The sequence below is a fragment of the Babylonia areolata genome, chromosome 35 (assembly GCF_041734735.1).
Source record: "Babylonia areolata isolate BAREFJ2019XMU chromosome 35, ASM4173473v1, whole genome shotgun sequence".
NCBI classification, from domain to species: domain Eukaryota; kingdom Metazoa; phylum Mollusca; class Gastropoda; order Neogastropoda; family Buccinidae; genus Babylonia; species Babylonia areolata.
Window position 1 is genome coordinate 16,182,194 of NC_134910.1, and position 15,786 is coordinate 16,197,979.

At 45.1% G+C, this 15,786-nt stretch overlaps 1 protein-coding gene across 8 annotated transcripts in view; it reads left to right on the plus strand.

Moving 5' to 3' along the window:
* LOC143277845 (coronin-2B-like) overlaps positions 1-15,786 on the plus strand; it is an 83,365-nt gene that overhangs the window by 25,002 nt on the left and 42,577 nt on the right. For all 8 annotated transcript variants that reach the window (XM_076582762.1, XM_076582761.1, XM_076582764.1 and 5 more), the window contains 7 exons: positions 1,414-1,608; positions 5,045-5,161; positions 7,121-7,270; positions 9,339-9,503; positions 10,292-10,408; positions 11,466-11,570; positions 14,613-14,709. In XM_076582762.1, coding sequence (XP_076438877.1) covers positions 1,414-1,608; positions 5,045-5,161; positions 7,121-7,270; positions 9,339-9,503; positions 10,292-10,408; positions 11,466-11,570; positions 14,613-14,709 — 946 coding nt within the window. The remainder of the gene's footprint in view (positions 1-1,413; positions 1,609-5,044; positions 5,162-7,120; positions 7,271-9,338; positions 9,504-10,291; positions 10,409-11,465; positions 11,571-14,612; positions 14,710-15,786) is intronic.

Sequence of the window (15,786 nt, forward strand, 5' to 3'; positions counted from 1 at the left end):
CACACATACCCTCTCTCTCTCTCTCTCTCTCTCTCTCTCTCTCTCTCACACACACACAGAAGCACACAGAGGCACACAATTACTCCTCCCCCACATTCACTTCATAATTATACAGATCAGGTTGCAATGCTGACATTGAAACTGAAACCGGCAGAAAGTGAGAAGAAAAAACAAATGAATTTGCCCTTGGATCAGAAAATCCCAAACAGGTCGTGAATCATCAACCCTTCATTATTGTTCTACTTTCAGTCCAGCTGTCAGCTGATGTTAGTTTTGTGTGTGGTTTTTGCTTCCAGATGTGTGTACTTCTTCTGTGCAGTGGTTTATTATCTGTTCAGTATACAGTGATTTTAGTGTGCAGTGTGTAGTTAAAAGTTTTGTGTAATTTTAACTTTTCCAGCTTCATACATGTGTGTGTCATCTAAGTAGTTATCTGGACTGTGAGTGTTGGTCTGGATGCTAGTTATTTAGATGAGGAGACAAACCAAGTTCCCTCCCACATGTAACATGCACTTAGTGCACATAAAAGAACCCTTGGCAATAAGAGAGTTGTCCATGGCAATATTTTATGTAAAATTCACTGTGTGTGTGTGTGTGTGTGTGCGTGTGTGTGTGTGAAGCTTGACTGAATAACAAAAGAAGCAAATGACAAGTGCCTTATAGGCATCTGTGGTTCACTTTGCCCAGTTAGGCAGCCTGTTGTGCAAATGACTGTGGGTATTAGAGCGCTTAGAGCTTGCTTTCTAACTGAAGATAGATGCTATGTAAGTATCAATATCAGTCAATCAGGTCTGTTGTGCAGATGGTTTCTGACCAGGGATAGCTGCGATACCAGTATTAATATCAAGGATGATATGCACTGTATAAGTACTCCTGTATCAGTCAGGATAGGAGCTATATAAGTATCTGTATCAGTGAGGAAAGACGCTATGTAAGTATCCATATCAGTGAGGAAAGACGCTATAAAAGTATCCATATCAGTGAGGAACGACGCTATGTAAGCATCCATATCAGTGAGGAAAAGTGCTATATACGTATCCATATCAGTAATAGGCGTTATACAGTTATCTGTATCAGTGAGGAAAGACGCTATATAAGTATCCATATCAATTAGGATAGGCAACATTAAAGTATCCCTATCAGTGAGGATAGGTGCTGTATAAGTATCCCTATCAATGAAGATAGGTGCTATATTAGTAATATCCATATTGAGGATAGGCGCTATATAAGTACCCATATCAATGAGAAGAGACACTGTACAAGTATCAGTATCAAGGAGGATAGATGCTATATCAGTATCCATATCAATGAGGATAGGTGCTATAAAAGTATCTATATCAGTCAATCAGTTAATCGTATTTTTATCACTCCGCTCCCCCCCCCCCCCCCACCCACTCTTTTTTTTTCCTGCAGATGGCCTTCAAGATCCGATCGTCCAAGTTCCGCCATGTGTATGGCAGCCCCTTCCGCAAGGAGCAGTGGTACGAGAACGTGCGCATCACGCGCAACGCCCACGACTCCAACTTCTGTGCCGTCAACCCCTCCTTCCTGGCCGTCGTCACGGAGAGTGCCGGGGGTGGGGCCTTCCTTGTGCTGCCTCTCGAGAGGGTCAGTCTTGTTGGGGGTTAGGTCAAAGGGTAAAGGTGCCTTAGTCTGGAGAGGGTGAGTCTTGTTGGGTGTTAGGTCAAAGGGTAAAGGTTCCTTAGCCTGTAGAGGGTTAGTCTTGCTAGAGGTTAGGTCAAAGGGTAAAGGTCCCTTAGCCTGTAGAGGGTGAGTCTTGTTGGGGGTTAGGTCAAAGGGTAAAGGTCCCTTAGCCTGTAGAGGGTTAGTCTTGTTAGGGGTTAGGTTAAAGGGCAAAGGTCCCAGAGCCTGGAGAGGGTGAGTCTTGTTGGCGGTTGGGTCAAAGGGTAAAGGTCCCAGAGCCTGGAGAGGGTTTGTCTTGCTAGAGGTTAGGTCAAAGGGTAAAGGTCCCATAACCTGGAGAGGGTGAGTCTTGTTGGGGTTCAGGTTAAAGGGTAGGTCCCTTAGCCTTTCATGGTGATTGGGGCAGTGAATTCATGGCCACTGTATCTAGGGCTCGGCATAGAAAGTGCGGGGCCAAATCCTCTCCTTCCGCTGTTTTAACCTTCCCCAACCAAGTCGGGTACCCATTCACACCAGGGTGGAGTGAAGCTAATCAGTGACGTGCCTTTCCCGAGGACGCAACACCAGGCCGAAATGGGGAACCGAACCCTGAGCACTGGATCAGAAATCCAATGTCTTACCAATTCTTCCATTGCGCCTGGTGAAGGGAACGTGTGTGATAAATCGAGCGGTTGTGTCATATTGCTTGCTTGTGTGTGTCCAGCTTTACAGGTGTTGCTTTTTTTTTTATCTTTGGGTTCAGCCTTTGCCGTGTTGTACTGGGGCTGTGTTCTGGAGTACTGTGTGGGGTGGGCGGCGAGTGTGTGGAAACACATTGATTTTCAGATGAATTAATAAAGACGCGTTGTTGTGTTGGGAGGGAGGGAGGTGTGGGGATGGGGGAAGGGAGGGTGGTGGAAAGGGGAGTGCTGGGGCGGGGCCAGGAGAAGAGAGAGTGTGTGTGTGTGTGTGTGTGTGTGTGTGTGTGTGTGTGTGTGTGATCATGTTTATGCACATTTGTGTTAGCGCGTCACTCTGGGTGTGTACCATACAGGGCATGTACGTTACATGTCACTGTGTGAGTGTCTGTGTGTCTGTGAGTGTGTGTGTGTCTGTGTATGTGTAAATGCCACTGTGTGTGTGTCTGCGTGTCTGTGAGTGTGTGTGTGTCTGTGTATGTGTAGATGTCACTATGTGTGTGTCTGTGACTGTGTGTGTCTGTGTGTGTATGTCACCGTGTGTGTTTGTGTGTCTGTGAGTGTGTGTGTGTCTGTACGTGTATATGTCAGTGTGTGTGTTTCTGTGAGTGTGTGTGTTTCTGTGTACGTGTATGCCACTGTGTGTATGCATGTGTCTGTGAGTGTGTGTGTGTCTGTGTACGTGTATGTCACTGAGTGTGTGTGTGTGTGTGTGTGTCTGTGTTCGTGTATGTCACTGTGTGTGTCTGTGAGTGTGTGTGTCTGTGTACGTGTATGTCACTGTGTGTGTGTGTGTCCGTGTGTTTGTGTGTGTCTGTGTGTGTCTGTAAGAGTGTGTGTGTGTGTGTTTGCTTATGTTAGACAAATAGTGTACATGTATGTGCTGACACTGATGTGTACCAGAAAGGGCATGTGGACCTGTGTGTATGAGATTGTGTACACATACATACACACATGTGCTGACACTGACATGCACATTACACATGGGATGTGTACCGGACTGGGCGTGTGGACCTGATGTTTGTGTGAGTGTGTGTGTGTGAGGGTGAGGTCATGTACCTATACACATTTTTATGTGCTGAAACTGATGTGCTCCTCACACACTGGGTGTGTACCAGACAGGGTGTTTGGACTGTGTGTGTGTGTGTGTTTGTGTGTGTGTGTGATCATTTGTGTGTGTGTGTTTGTGTGTGTGTGTGTGTTTGTGTGTGTGTGTGATCATTTGTGTGTGTGTTTGTGTGTGTGTGTGTGTGTGTGTGTGTGTGATCATTTGTGTGTGTGTTTGTGTGTGTGTGTGTGTGTGTGTGTGATCGTTTGTGTATTTGCGTGTGTGTGTGTGTAAAATGTGGTGACACTGTTGTGTGCATGACCCATGTGGAGTGTACCTGACGGGGCATGTGGATGTGTGTGTGTGTGTGTGTGTGTGTGTGTGTGTGTGTGTGTGTGTGAAACTGTGTGTGTGTGTGTGTGTGTGAAACTCTGTGTGTGTGTGTGTTCGTTCTTTAGTTTAGCAACTTTTCACTATCAGTGATATTAGACGATTAAAAAAAAAAAAAGAAAGGGGGTGGGGGTGGATGGGGGGGGTGGGGGGGTGGGGGGGTGGGAGGGGGTGTGAGGGAGGGGGGAGAGGGAAGTGGAAAACAGAAAGGGTTGAAAACTACCAAAAGATGCATGACTGACAGCCAGTTACATTGAAAAGTAACAATTCAGTAATGATAATGATAATCAGAAACCATTAACACAATTCTGAAGCACATTAAAGGAATGTAGAAACAGGGCTATGAACTAATGCCTATGAAAGTTCAACCATAAGAACCTTGTCAGAAATAACTTTCCAAAAATCATCAAGTGTGTGTGTGTGTGTGTGTGTGTGTGTGTGTGTGTGTGTGGTTAGATATATGCATGTGATGACACTCATGTGAGTACAACACAAAATTATGTACCAGACAGGGCATGTGGATGTGTGTGTGTGTGTTTATGTGTGTGTGCCAGGGTGTGTGTGTGTGTGTGTGTGTGTTTGTGTGTGCCAGGGTGTGTGTGTGTGTGTATCTATATAGATAGATAAATGTGTACCATGTGTTGACACTGATGCGTGCACGACTCACACGGTGTGTACCAGACAGAGCTTGTGGATTGTGTGCGTGTGCGTGTGCGTGTGTGTTTATGTGTGTGTGCCAGGGTGTGTGTGTGTGTGTGTGTTTGTGTGTGCCAGGGTGTGTGTGTGTGTGCATATATATATAGATAGATAAATGTGTACCATGTGTTGACACTGATGCATGCACGACACACACGGTGTGTACCAGACAGAGCTTGTGGATCGTGTGCGTGTGTGTTTATGTGTGTGTGCCAGGGTGTGTGTGTGTGTGTGTGTGTGTGTGTGTGTGTGTGGGTGTGGATATATATAGGTATATAAATGTGTACCATGTGTTGACACTGACACGTGCATGACACACACGGTGTGTACCAGACGGGGCGTGTGGATGTGTGTGTGTGTTTATGTGTGTGTGCCAGGGTGTGTGTGTGTACATATAGATAGATAAATGTGTACCATGTGTTGACACTGACACGTGCATGACACACACAGTGTGTACCAGACGGGGCGTGTGGATGTGTGTGTGTGTTTATGTGTGTGTGCCAGGGTGTGTGTGTGTGTACATATAGATATATAAATGTGTACCATGTGTTGACACTGACACGTGCATGACACACACGGTGTGTACCAGACGGGGCGTGTGGACCTTTCGGGGCCCAAAGTGTCGGGTCACTCGGGGGCAGTGCTGGACATCAAATGGAACCCCTTCAACGACCACATGATTGCCTCCAGCTCAGAGGACTGCACGGTCAGCCTGGGCCTATGTCTGTCTGTCCGTTTGTCTGTCTGTCTGTATGTATATCTGTCTTTCTTCTCCCATCACCTCTCTCTCTCTCTCTCTCGTTATGTATGAATTGTACATAATTGTCTCAGAAAACAACTCTAAATCTCTCTATGAATGAATTCTACATGTATGTCTCAAAATACGTCTCTCTCTGTCTCAGCTGTCTCTCTGTCTCTGTCCCTCTCTTTCACCCCCACCTTCTCTCTCTGTCAATTCTCTGTCTCTCTATCACTGTCACTCTAACCAATCTCTGTCTCTGTTCCTCTTACTTCTCTCCCCCCCCCTTGCCCCCCCCCATCCCTGCCCCCCCCTCTCTCCCCCCCTCTCTCTCTCTCTCTCTCTCTCTCACACACTCTGCTGTTCTACCATTGTCACTCTCTCCCATCTCTCTGTCTCTCTCCCTCTCTCTGCCACCCCTCTTTATCTCACTTCTCTGCCTCTCTTTCACTATCACTCTCCCCTCTCCCTCTCTCCTCTCTCTCTCACCCCTCTGTCGCTCTTTAACTCTGTCACTCTCAGTCACTCTCACAAACTTCCCTGTTTCTGTTTGTCTGTATGTCTGTCTGTCTGTCTGTCTGTCTCTCCTGCCTTCTCTCACTTCTTTATTTTGTCTCTCTCTCATCATTGATTTGGTGTGTTCTGACTGGCTGTATCGGCATATATAATTATGTTCGTAAGTGTGTGTGTATGTGTGTGTGTGTATGTGTGTGTGTGTGTGTATGTAGATATGTATGTATGTATAGATCTATATGCGTGTGTGTGTGTGGGTGCGCGCACGTGTGTGTGCATGCGTATCAGCCGTATGTATGTATATGTGTGAGTGCGTGTGTGTGCACGTTCGTGTGTGCACGCGTGCATGCGTGCATGTGTGCATGCGTGCGTGCGTGTGTGTGTGTGTCTGTATGTCTCATTGTCTGTGTGTATGTATGTGTGTATACATATGTAAGTATGTAAGTATGTATGTATGTATGTATGTATGTAAATATGTATATGTACATGCATGTGTGTGTGAGTGTGCGTGTGTGCGTGCGTATGCATGTATGTATGTATATATGTGTATGTGTTTGTATCCGTGGATGCGTGCTTACATGTATGTATGTGTGTATGTAGCATAATGCATAATGCCGTGCCGTGTACACACAGGTGAAGCTATGGCAGATCCCCAACAGCGGCCTGGTGACTATGTAGCATAGTGTAGCATAACGTAACGTGTGCACACAGGTGAAGCTATGGCAGATCCCCAACAGCGGCCTGGTGACTATGTAGCATAGTGTAGCATAACGTAACGTGTGCACACAGGTGAAGCTATGGCAGATCCCCAACAGCGGCCTGGTGACTATGTAGCATAGTGTAGCATAACGTAACGTGTGCACACAGGTGAAGCTATGGCAGATCCCCAACAGCGGCCTGGTAACAATGTAGCATAGTGTAGCATAATGTAACGTGTGCACACAGGTGAAGCTATGGCAGATCCCCAACAGCGGCCTGATGACTATGTAGCATAGTGTAGCATAACGTAACGTGTGCACACAGGTGAAGCTATGGCAGATCCCCAACAGCGGCCTGATGACTATGTAGCATAGTGTAGCATAACGTAACGTGTGCACACAGGTGAAGCTATGGCAGATCCCCAACAGCGGCCTGGTAACAATGTAGCATAGTGTAGCATAATGTAACGTGTGCACACAGGTGAAGCTATGGCAGATCCCCAACAGCGGCCTGGTGACAATGTAGCATAGTGTAGCATAACGTAACGTGTGCACACAGGTGAAGCTATGGCAGATCCCCAACAGCGGCCTGGTAACAATGTAGCATAGTGTAGCATAACGTAACGTGTACACACAGGTGAAGCTCTGGCAGATCCCCAACAGCCGCCTGGTGACTATGTAGCATAGTGTAGCATAACGTAACGTGTGCATACAGGTGAAGCTGTGGCAGATCCCCAACAGCGGCCTGGTGACCCCCAAGACAGACTGGTGGGTGGACCTGCACGGACACTCTCGCCGCGTCGGCTTCCTGGAGTGGCACCCCACCGCACAGAACATCATCCTCTCCGCTGGCTTCGACTACAAGGTCAGGGGGCTGGGGGGGCTTGACGCATGAGGGGGTGGTTGAGGGGGAGGGGAGGGGGCATGTAACATAGCAGTGGGGGGTGAGGGGGCATGATAGAGGTGGGGGTGGGGGAGGGGAGGAGATGTGATGCAGGTGGGGGTGGTTGAGGGGGAGGGGGTTCGTGACACAGCAGTGGGGGGTGAGGGGGCATGATGGGGGTGGGGGAGGCGAGGAGATGTGATGCAGGTGGGGGTGGTTGAGGGGGAGGGGGTTCGTGACACAGCAGTGGGGGGTGAGGGGGCATGATGGAGGTGGGGGTGGGGGGGGGGACATGATGCAGGAGGGGGAAAGTGAGGGGGGCTGTGACGGAGGAGGAGGGAGGGGAGGGGATGTGACGCACAGGGGGGTGGGTGAGGGGAAGGGGAGGGGGATGTTTGTAAGTCAGTCTCATTTCTACTTTGATTGCTCTATCTTTTGTGTCATGCTTTGTTGTTTTTTTTTACAACGAAACAACACCCCACCACCCCACTCCCCCCTCACTCCTCCCCCCCATCCCCTCTCCCCCCAAAGAGAGTGGTATGTGTCAGTGCAGTTGATGATGGGAGTTGATGATGATGATGATGATTGGTGTGTGTGAGTGTCATTGTAGATGATGATGATAATTGTGGTGTTTCAGTGGAGATGATGATTGTGGTGTGTGTGTGTGTGTGTGTGTGTGTGTGTGTGTGTGTGTAGATGATGATGATGTTAATTGTGGTGTTTCAGTGGAGATGATGATTGTGATGTGTTTGTGTGTGTGTGTGTAGATGATGGTGCTGATAATGGTGGTGTTTGAGTGGAGATGATGATTGTAGTGTGTGTTTGTTAGTGATGATGATGGTGATGATGATGATTATCATGTGTGTTTGTGTGTCAGTGAAGAAGAAGAAGTGCTGTGTGTGTGTCATTGTAGATGATGATGATGATTGTGGTGTGTGTGTGTGTGTGTGTGAGTGAAGATGATGATGATGATGATTATAATCGTGGTGTTTCAGTGGAGAAGATGATGATGGTGATGGTTGTGGCGTGTGTCAGTGAAGAGGAAGATGGTGATGATGTGTGTGTGTGTGTGTGTGTGTGTGTGTGTGTGTGTGTGAGAGAGAGAGAGAGAGAGAGTGAGTGAAGATGATGATGATTGTGATGTTTCTAAGGAGATGATGATGAAGGTGATGATTGGTGTGTGTGTGTCAGTGATGATGATGATGATTGTGGTGTGTGTGTCTGTGTGTCAGTGAAGATAATGATGATGATTGGTGTGTGTGTGTCAGTGAAGATAATGATGGTGATGATTGTGATGTTTCAAAGGAGATGATGATGATGACAATGATGATTACGGTGTGTGTGTGTGTGTGTGTGTGTGTGTGTGTGTGTGAGTGAAGATGATGCTGATGATTGGTGTGTGTGTTTCAGTGAAGATATTGATGATGATTGTGGTGTGTGTGTATGTGTGTGTGAGTGTGTGTGAGTGTGTGTGTATGTGTGAATGTGTGTGTGTGTGTGTGTGAAGATGATGATGATGATTGTGGTGTGTGCGTGTGAGTGTAGATGATGATGCTCATGATGATAATTGTGGTGTTTCAGTGGAGACGATGATGGTGATGATGATGATGGTGATGATGATCATGATGATGATTGTGTGTGTGTGTGTGTGTGTGTGTGTGTGTGTGAGTGAAGATGATGATGACGATGATTGTGTGTGTGTGTGTGTGTGTGTCAGTGAAAAAGATGATGTCAATGATTGTTGTGTGTGTGTGTGTGTCAGTGAAAAAGATGATGATGATGATTATTGTGTGTGTATGTGTGTGTCAGTGTAGATGATGATGACAGTGATGGTAATTGGTGTGTGTTTGTGTATGTGTCAGTGAAGATAACGATGATGATGACAATGATTGTTTTGTGTGTCAGTGAAGATAACGATGATGATGACAATGATTGTTTTGTGTGTCAGTGAAGATGATGATGACGATGACGATGATTGTTGTGTGTGTGTGTGAGTGAAGACGATGATGACGATGATGATGATTGTGGTGTGTGTGTGTGTGTGTGTCAGTGCATCGTGTGGAACGTGGAGCAGGCGGAGCCAGTGAACATGATTGACTGCCACACGGACACCATCTTCTCCATCAGCTGGAGCCGCGATGGCGCCCTCTTCGCCACCACCTCCAAGGACAAGCAGCTCCGCACCATCGACCCCCGCACCGGCCAAGTGGCTGCGGTAACTGCTCGTTTTTTCTTTAGGAGGATGGTGGCGGAATGGTGAAGGTGCTTATCTGCCAGTGCAGTGTCCAGGAGGGTCTGTGTTCAAATCCCTGTCTCACCCCTTGCCAAGTGGCTGTGCTAACTGTTCTTTGTAATGAAGGAAGGAATTATTTTGCTGGTGGGCGTTTTTAATTGTTTTCTTGCTTAAAGTCACATTTTCAGTTGTGTTGTCTGATATGATTAAGTTGATTGTAGGTTTTCGATTTTTTTACAAGAGCATACCATAGACATCTATCTATCTATCTATCTAGCTAGCTAGCTAGTTTAGGATATAGATCTCACGATAGATAGATAGATGTGTGTGTGTGTGTGTGTGTGTGTTTGTATGTGTGTGTGTGTGTGTGTGTGTGTGTGTGTGTGTGTGTGTGTGAAATGGACCCAGTTGATCAGCAGTCATTGGACATAACAGTACTTCTCCATTTTCTAAAAGAATTTAGAGATGCGCCTCTTTGAATTTTGCCTGTCCTGATGTGTGCATGTGCTGGTGTGTGCTTGTTTCTGTTTTCTGTGCTTGGTGTCCGACAGGCAAGGAGGGTGGGGGGGGGGTGGAGGGGGTCAGCGGAAATTGACTTTAAGTATTGTGATTTTTTTGTGTATGTATGTACGTACAGAAATGTTTTAATGTGTTCGATGCATGTTTTACTCTTAGGTTATTTTTACACTGTACAGTGTGACTGAGCATGTTTTGCCTGGGAAGGCGCCACATGGATTGAATTGTTGATGTCATTGTGACCTGTGCCACAGGAGACCCAGTGCCATGCGGGACCCAAGGCTTCCAAGGTGGTGTTTGTGGACAACGTCAAAGTGGCCACCACCGGCTTCTCACGGATGAGTCAGCGACAGATGTCTTTGTGGGATTTGGTGAGTACTAGGGGGAAGGGGGGGGGGGGGGGGGGGGGGGGGGGGGGGCAGGTCTTTGTGGGATTTGGTGAGTACTAGGGGAAAGGGGGGGGCAGGTCTTTGTGGGATTTGGTGAGTACTAGGGGGAAGAGGGGGGGGGGGGGCAGGTCTTTGTGGGATTTGGTGAGTACTAGGGGGAAGAGGGGGGGGGGGGCAGGTCTTTGTGGGATTTGGTGAGTACTAGGGGGAAGGGGGGGTGGGGGCTAGGGGGAGGGGGGGTGGGGGCTAGGGGGAGGGGGGGGGCAGGTCTTTGGGGGGGGGGGGGGCAGGTCTTTGTGGGATTTGATGAGTGTTGGGGGCATCACTTCTGGGGGGGGGGGGGCTAGGGGGAGGGGGGGCAGGTCTTTGTGGGATTTGATGAGTGTTGGGGGCCATAGTGTGAACACCACTGAAGTGATTCAACTGCAGGGTCTTCTCTGGTGTGTGGGCTTGTGGCTGTTAGATCTGTCCTCAGCCTGGCTCTTCGCTGTCTGCATGGTATCAGGCACAAACAGTTAAGAGCTAGCTGACTAGCTGGCTCTGTGCTGTCTGCATGATATCAGGCACAGACATCTAACCAGCATGCATGTGTGAGTGTGTGTGCCCAAACGCATGTTCATATATGTTTCATGAATGCACAACAGCTGTGGCAAAAAAAAAAGATGATGTAACCGGTACACAGAAAGCCATTTTGTGTAATGTAGCACACACTTCTGGGTTTTCTCTCAACAAGCGTCCGCAAGTCTGATTATGGTCTGGCATTAACCCTTTCACTGCCAAACTCACATTTATGCAACAGCTAGGTAGAGGACCCATGTCACTGAAGGGTGACCAGATCATGGGTCTGTTATCCATGAACCTACTGCTCTTTATGTTCAGTGGTAGGACAGGCCATATTTTCCACACATCACAGGGGGGGATCCCAAGCTATTCTTAGACACTGTATTTTCTGTCTTTATAGCACAAGGGAATTTTGCTCTCTAAATTGACTGGCAGTGAAAGGTTCAAGTTGACTGATGTAGAACCTCTGTGCCTGCAGCGAAATTCCAAAACGGCTCTCGACACAGCGGACTTGGATCAGTCCTGCGGAGTGATCCTCCCATACTACGACTATGACACCAGAGTGATCTTTCTTGCTGGCAAGGTAATGTCCTGCTGGTTGTGAATGTGCAGTGAATGTGTTACAACATGCAGTGAGAAACACATACACACACACACACACACACACACACACACACACACACACACACACACACACACACACAGTAACAACACCAATGCACTTAATATGTTACAACAAACATCAGGAAAAGAAGTGTAATTTTGCGCTTTGTGTCTGACTGGTTTGTAAGTGTTATATAAATGGTGTTTTCTTCTTCTTCTTCTTCTTTTTGTCATTATTATCATTGTTGTTATTGTTATCATAAGTATTATTATTATTATCAATTTCATATTAATAATAATAATAATATTATATCATAATATTAATAATATAAAATTGATAATAATAATAATAATTGTTGTTATAAATAAAAACAACAACAACAATAATAATAATAATAATAATAATAATAATAATAATGATGATGATGATGATGATGATGATGATGATGATTATAATATTACTGTATTACTATATTATTATTATTATTATTAGGATGATGATGATGATGATGATTGTTATTATTGTTGTTATTATTATCATTATTATTATTATGATAATGATGAAAATGTCAAATGCATTAAATGTTATTGTGTTACAACATGCATGGAAGGAACACACTCTCGTCCAGTGAATATGTGTCAGTGTATGAACATGAAAATGTCTGAACACTTCCATATATACTTGATGTGTTTCAAAATACTGTATTATGTTTGATATGCAGGGTTGGTATTACAACATGACAAAAAGAAGACACTCCCCTATCTTGTGAATGATTATGTTACAACATACAGAAAAGAAAGAAAGCACAGAAACTTCATGCAGTGAACCTGTCAGAACAATGCATCAGCTGTATGGCAGCTGAACTGTGGTCACTTATGTCATGACTGAAAGATGATGTATTGTACTGCATTGTAGTATTATATTGTATTGTATTGTATAACCTTTTTTGTCACAACAGATTTCTCTGTGTGAAATTCGGGCTGATTTTATCCAGGGAGAGTGCGTCGCTATACTGACGGCGCCACTCAATTTTTTTTGCATTTTTTTCTTGCCTGCGATTTTATGTTTTCCTATCAAAGTGGATTATATACAGCCAAAACTAATTTCAGTCTCCATGTTACTTTGGATGTAATTTGCATATATCCTCTCAGAAAGCTAATCTGGTGTGTGGTTACAACTTGGATTACAAAGCCAAGAATTGTTATGAACGTTTCCTTAAAATATCTGCAAATAAGATATCTATTTTTATTTATCATTGGCTTACAGTAGTCAGTGTAATAACACAGTGTTTTGGTTGTGTGTGGATTGTGTGTGTGTGTGTGTGTGTGTGTGTGTGTGCAGTGCAATGTAGGGCAATACAATACAATGCAACACAGCACAATACAGTGTGGTGCCATGCAATCCAGTCCAATACTGTGCAGTGCAACGCAGGGCAATACAATGCAATGCAATGCAATGCAGGGCAATACAATGCAATGCAATGCAATGCAGGGCAATACAATGCAACACATTGTAATGGAATGCAGCCCAGGGCAATACAATGCAACACATTGTAATGGAATGCAGCCCAGGGCAATACAATGCAATGCAGTGCAAAGCAGCGCTACACAGTACAGTACAATGCAAAACAATGCAATGCGACACAGTGCAGTGCAATACAGTGCAAGTCAGTGTAAGGCTGCAATGTAATACAATACAATACATTGCAGTGCATCTCAGTGCAATGCAATGCAATACAAAATAATACAGTACAATGCTTGCAATACAATGCAGTGTAATAATTGCAGTGCAGTAAATGCAACACAGTGCAACACAAAACAATGCAATACAATGCAACACAGGGCAGTGCAACACAACACAATGCAACACAGTGCAACACAAAACAATGCAATACAATGCAACACAGGGCAGTGCAACACAAAACAATGCAACACAATGCAACACATGGCAGTGCAACACAAAACAATGCAACACAGTGCAACACAAAACAATGCAACACAATGCAACACAGGGCAGTGCAAAACAAAACAATGCAACACAGTGCAACACAAAACAATGCAATACAATGCAACACAGGACAGTGCAACACAAAACAATGCAATACAATGCAACACAGGGCAGTGCAACACAAAACAATGCAACACAGTGCAACACAAAACAATGCAACACAGTGCAACACAAAACAATGCAATACAATGCAACACAGGGCAGTGCAACACAAAACAATGCAACACAGTGCAACACAAAACAATGCAATACAATGCAACACAGGGCAGTGCAACACAAAACAATGCAATACAATGCAGCACAGGGCAGTGCAACACAAAACAATGCAACACAGTGCAACACATGGCAGTGCAACACAAAACAATGCAATACAATGCAACACAGGGCAGTGCAACACAAAACAATGCAACACAGTGCAACACAAAACAATGCAATACAATGCAACACAGGGCAGTGCAACACAAAACAATGCAATACAATGCAACACAGGGCAGTGCAACACAAAACAATGCAATACAGTGCAACACAGGGCAGTGCAACACAAAACAATGCAATACAATGCAACACAGGGCAGTGCAACACAAAACAATGCAACACAGTGCAACACAAAACAATGCAATACAATGCAACACAGGGCAGTGCAACACAAAACAATGCAACACAATGCAACACAGGGCAGTGCAACACAAAACAATGCAACACAGTGCAACACAGGGCAGTGCAACACAACACAATGCAACACAGTGCAACACAAAACAATACAATACAATGCAACACAGTGCAATGCAAAAACAATACAGTAAAATGCATGCAGTACCGTGCAGTGCAACACAGCGTAACGCAACAGTGCAATACAATGCAACACAGTGCAATGCAAAAACAATACAGTAAAATGCATGCAGTACCGTGCAGTGCAACACAGCGTAACGCAACAGTGCAATGCAATGCAACACAGTGCAATGCAATACAATGCAATCCAGTTTGGTATGACATTGTGTGGCTGGTTGTGACCAGGGAGATGGGACGATCAAGTACTTTGAGGTGTCAGACACAGACTCCTGTTTCCATTACCTGAACGCCTACCAGTCTTCCTCACCACAGAGAGGCCTGGGTTAGTTGGTGTGTGTGTGTGTGTGTGTGTGTGTGTGTGTGTGTGTGTGTGTATGTGTGTGTGTGTGTTTGTGTTTTGTCTGTGTGTGTATTGTGTGTGTGTTGTGTGTGTGTTTTGTCTGTCTGTGTATTGTCTGTGTGTGTCTTGTGTGTGTGTGTGTTATGTGTGTGTGTTATGTGTGTGTGTGTGTTGTGTGTATGTGTCGTGTTTGTGTGTATATGTGTGTGTGTTTGTGTGTTGTCTGTGTGTGTGTATCTGTGTGTTTGTGTGTGTGTCTGTGTTTGTGTGAATGTGCGTTTTTTGTTTGTCACTTTGTGTATGTGTGTGTGTGTGTGTGTGTGTGTTTGTCACTTTGTGCATATGTGTGTGTGTGCACGCGCATGCAAGTGCATACTGGTATGTCTGTCTGTATGATCTTCAGTGAAAAATGTCTCACTCTTCTTTTTGTGTGTGGCATATTTCATTTTGATATATTATTATTCATTTATGTATTCGTTATTTAGTTTATTGATGTATAATCATTTACTCAGAATTTTTTTCTTATTTGTTAAATTACCTCATTAACCCATTAATGTCACATATGCATGCATGCCTCAATGTTAGACCATATATATTCATTATAACATTGTATTTATTGATTCATTTATTTATTGCTTAACCATGGTTTCTGTCAAAGGATAAACGCTCTATGAGTATCCATATCAATATCAATCAGTCAGTCAGTCAATTGTTTGATTATTTTGTTGAGCTGCACAGTTAGATATTCTTCAGTTTTTGCTCTTTCTTCCTGTGTGTGTGTGTATGTATGTGTGTGTGTGTGTGTGTGTGTGTGTGTGTGTGTGTGTGTGTGTGTCTGTGTCTGTGTGTGTCTGTGTGTGTATTGTGTGTGTATGTGTGTATTTGTGTGTGTGTGTGTCTGTGTGTGTGTGTGTGTGTATGTCTGTATTTGTGTGTGTGTGTCTTTTTCCTAAGTGACCATGTGGCAGAATGCATGTTGGTGCGTGCGTGTGTGTGTGTGTGTGTGTGTGTGTGTGTGTGTGTGTCTTTTTCCTAAGTGACCGTTTGGCAGAATGCATG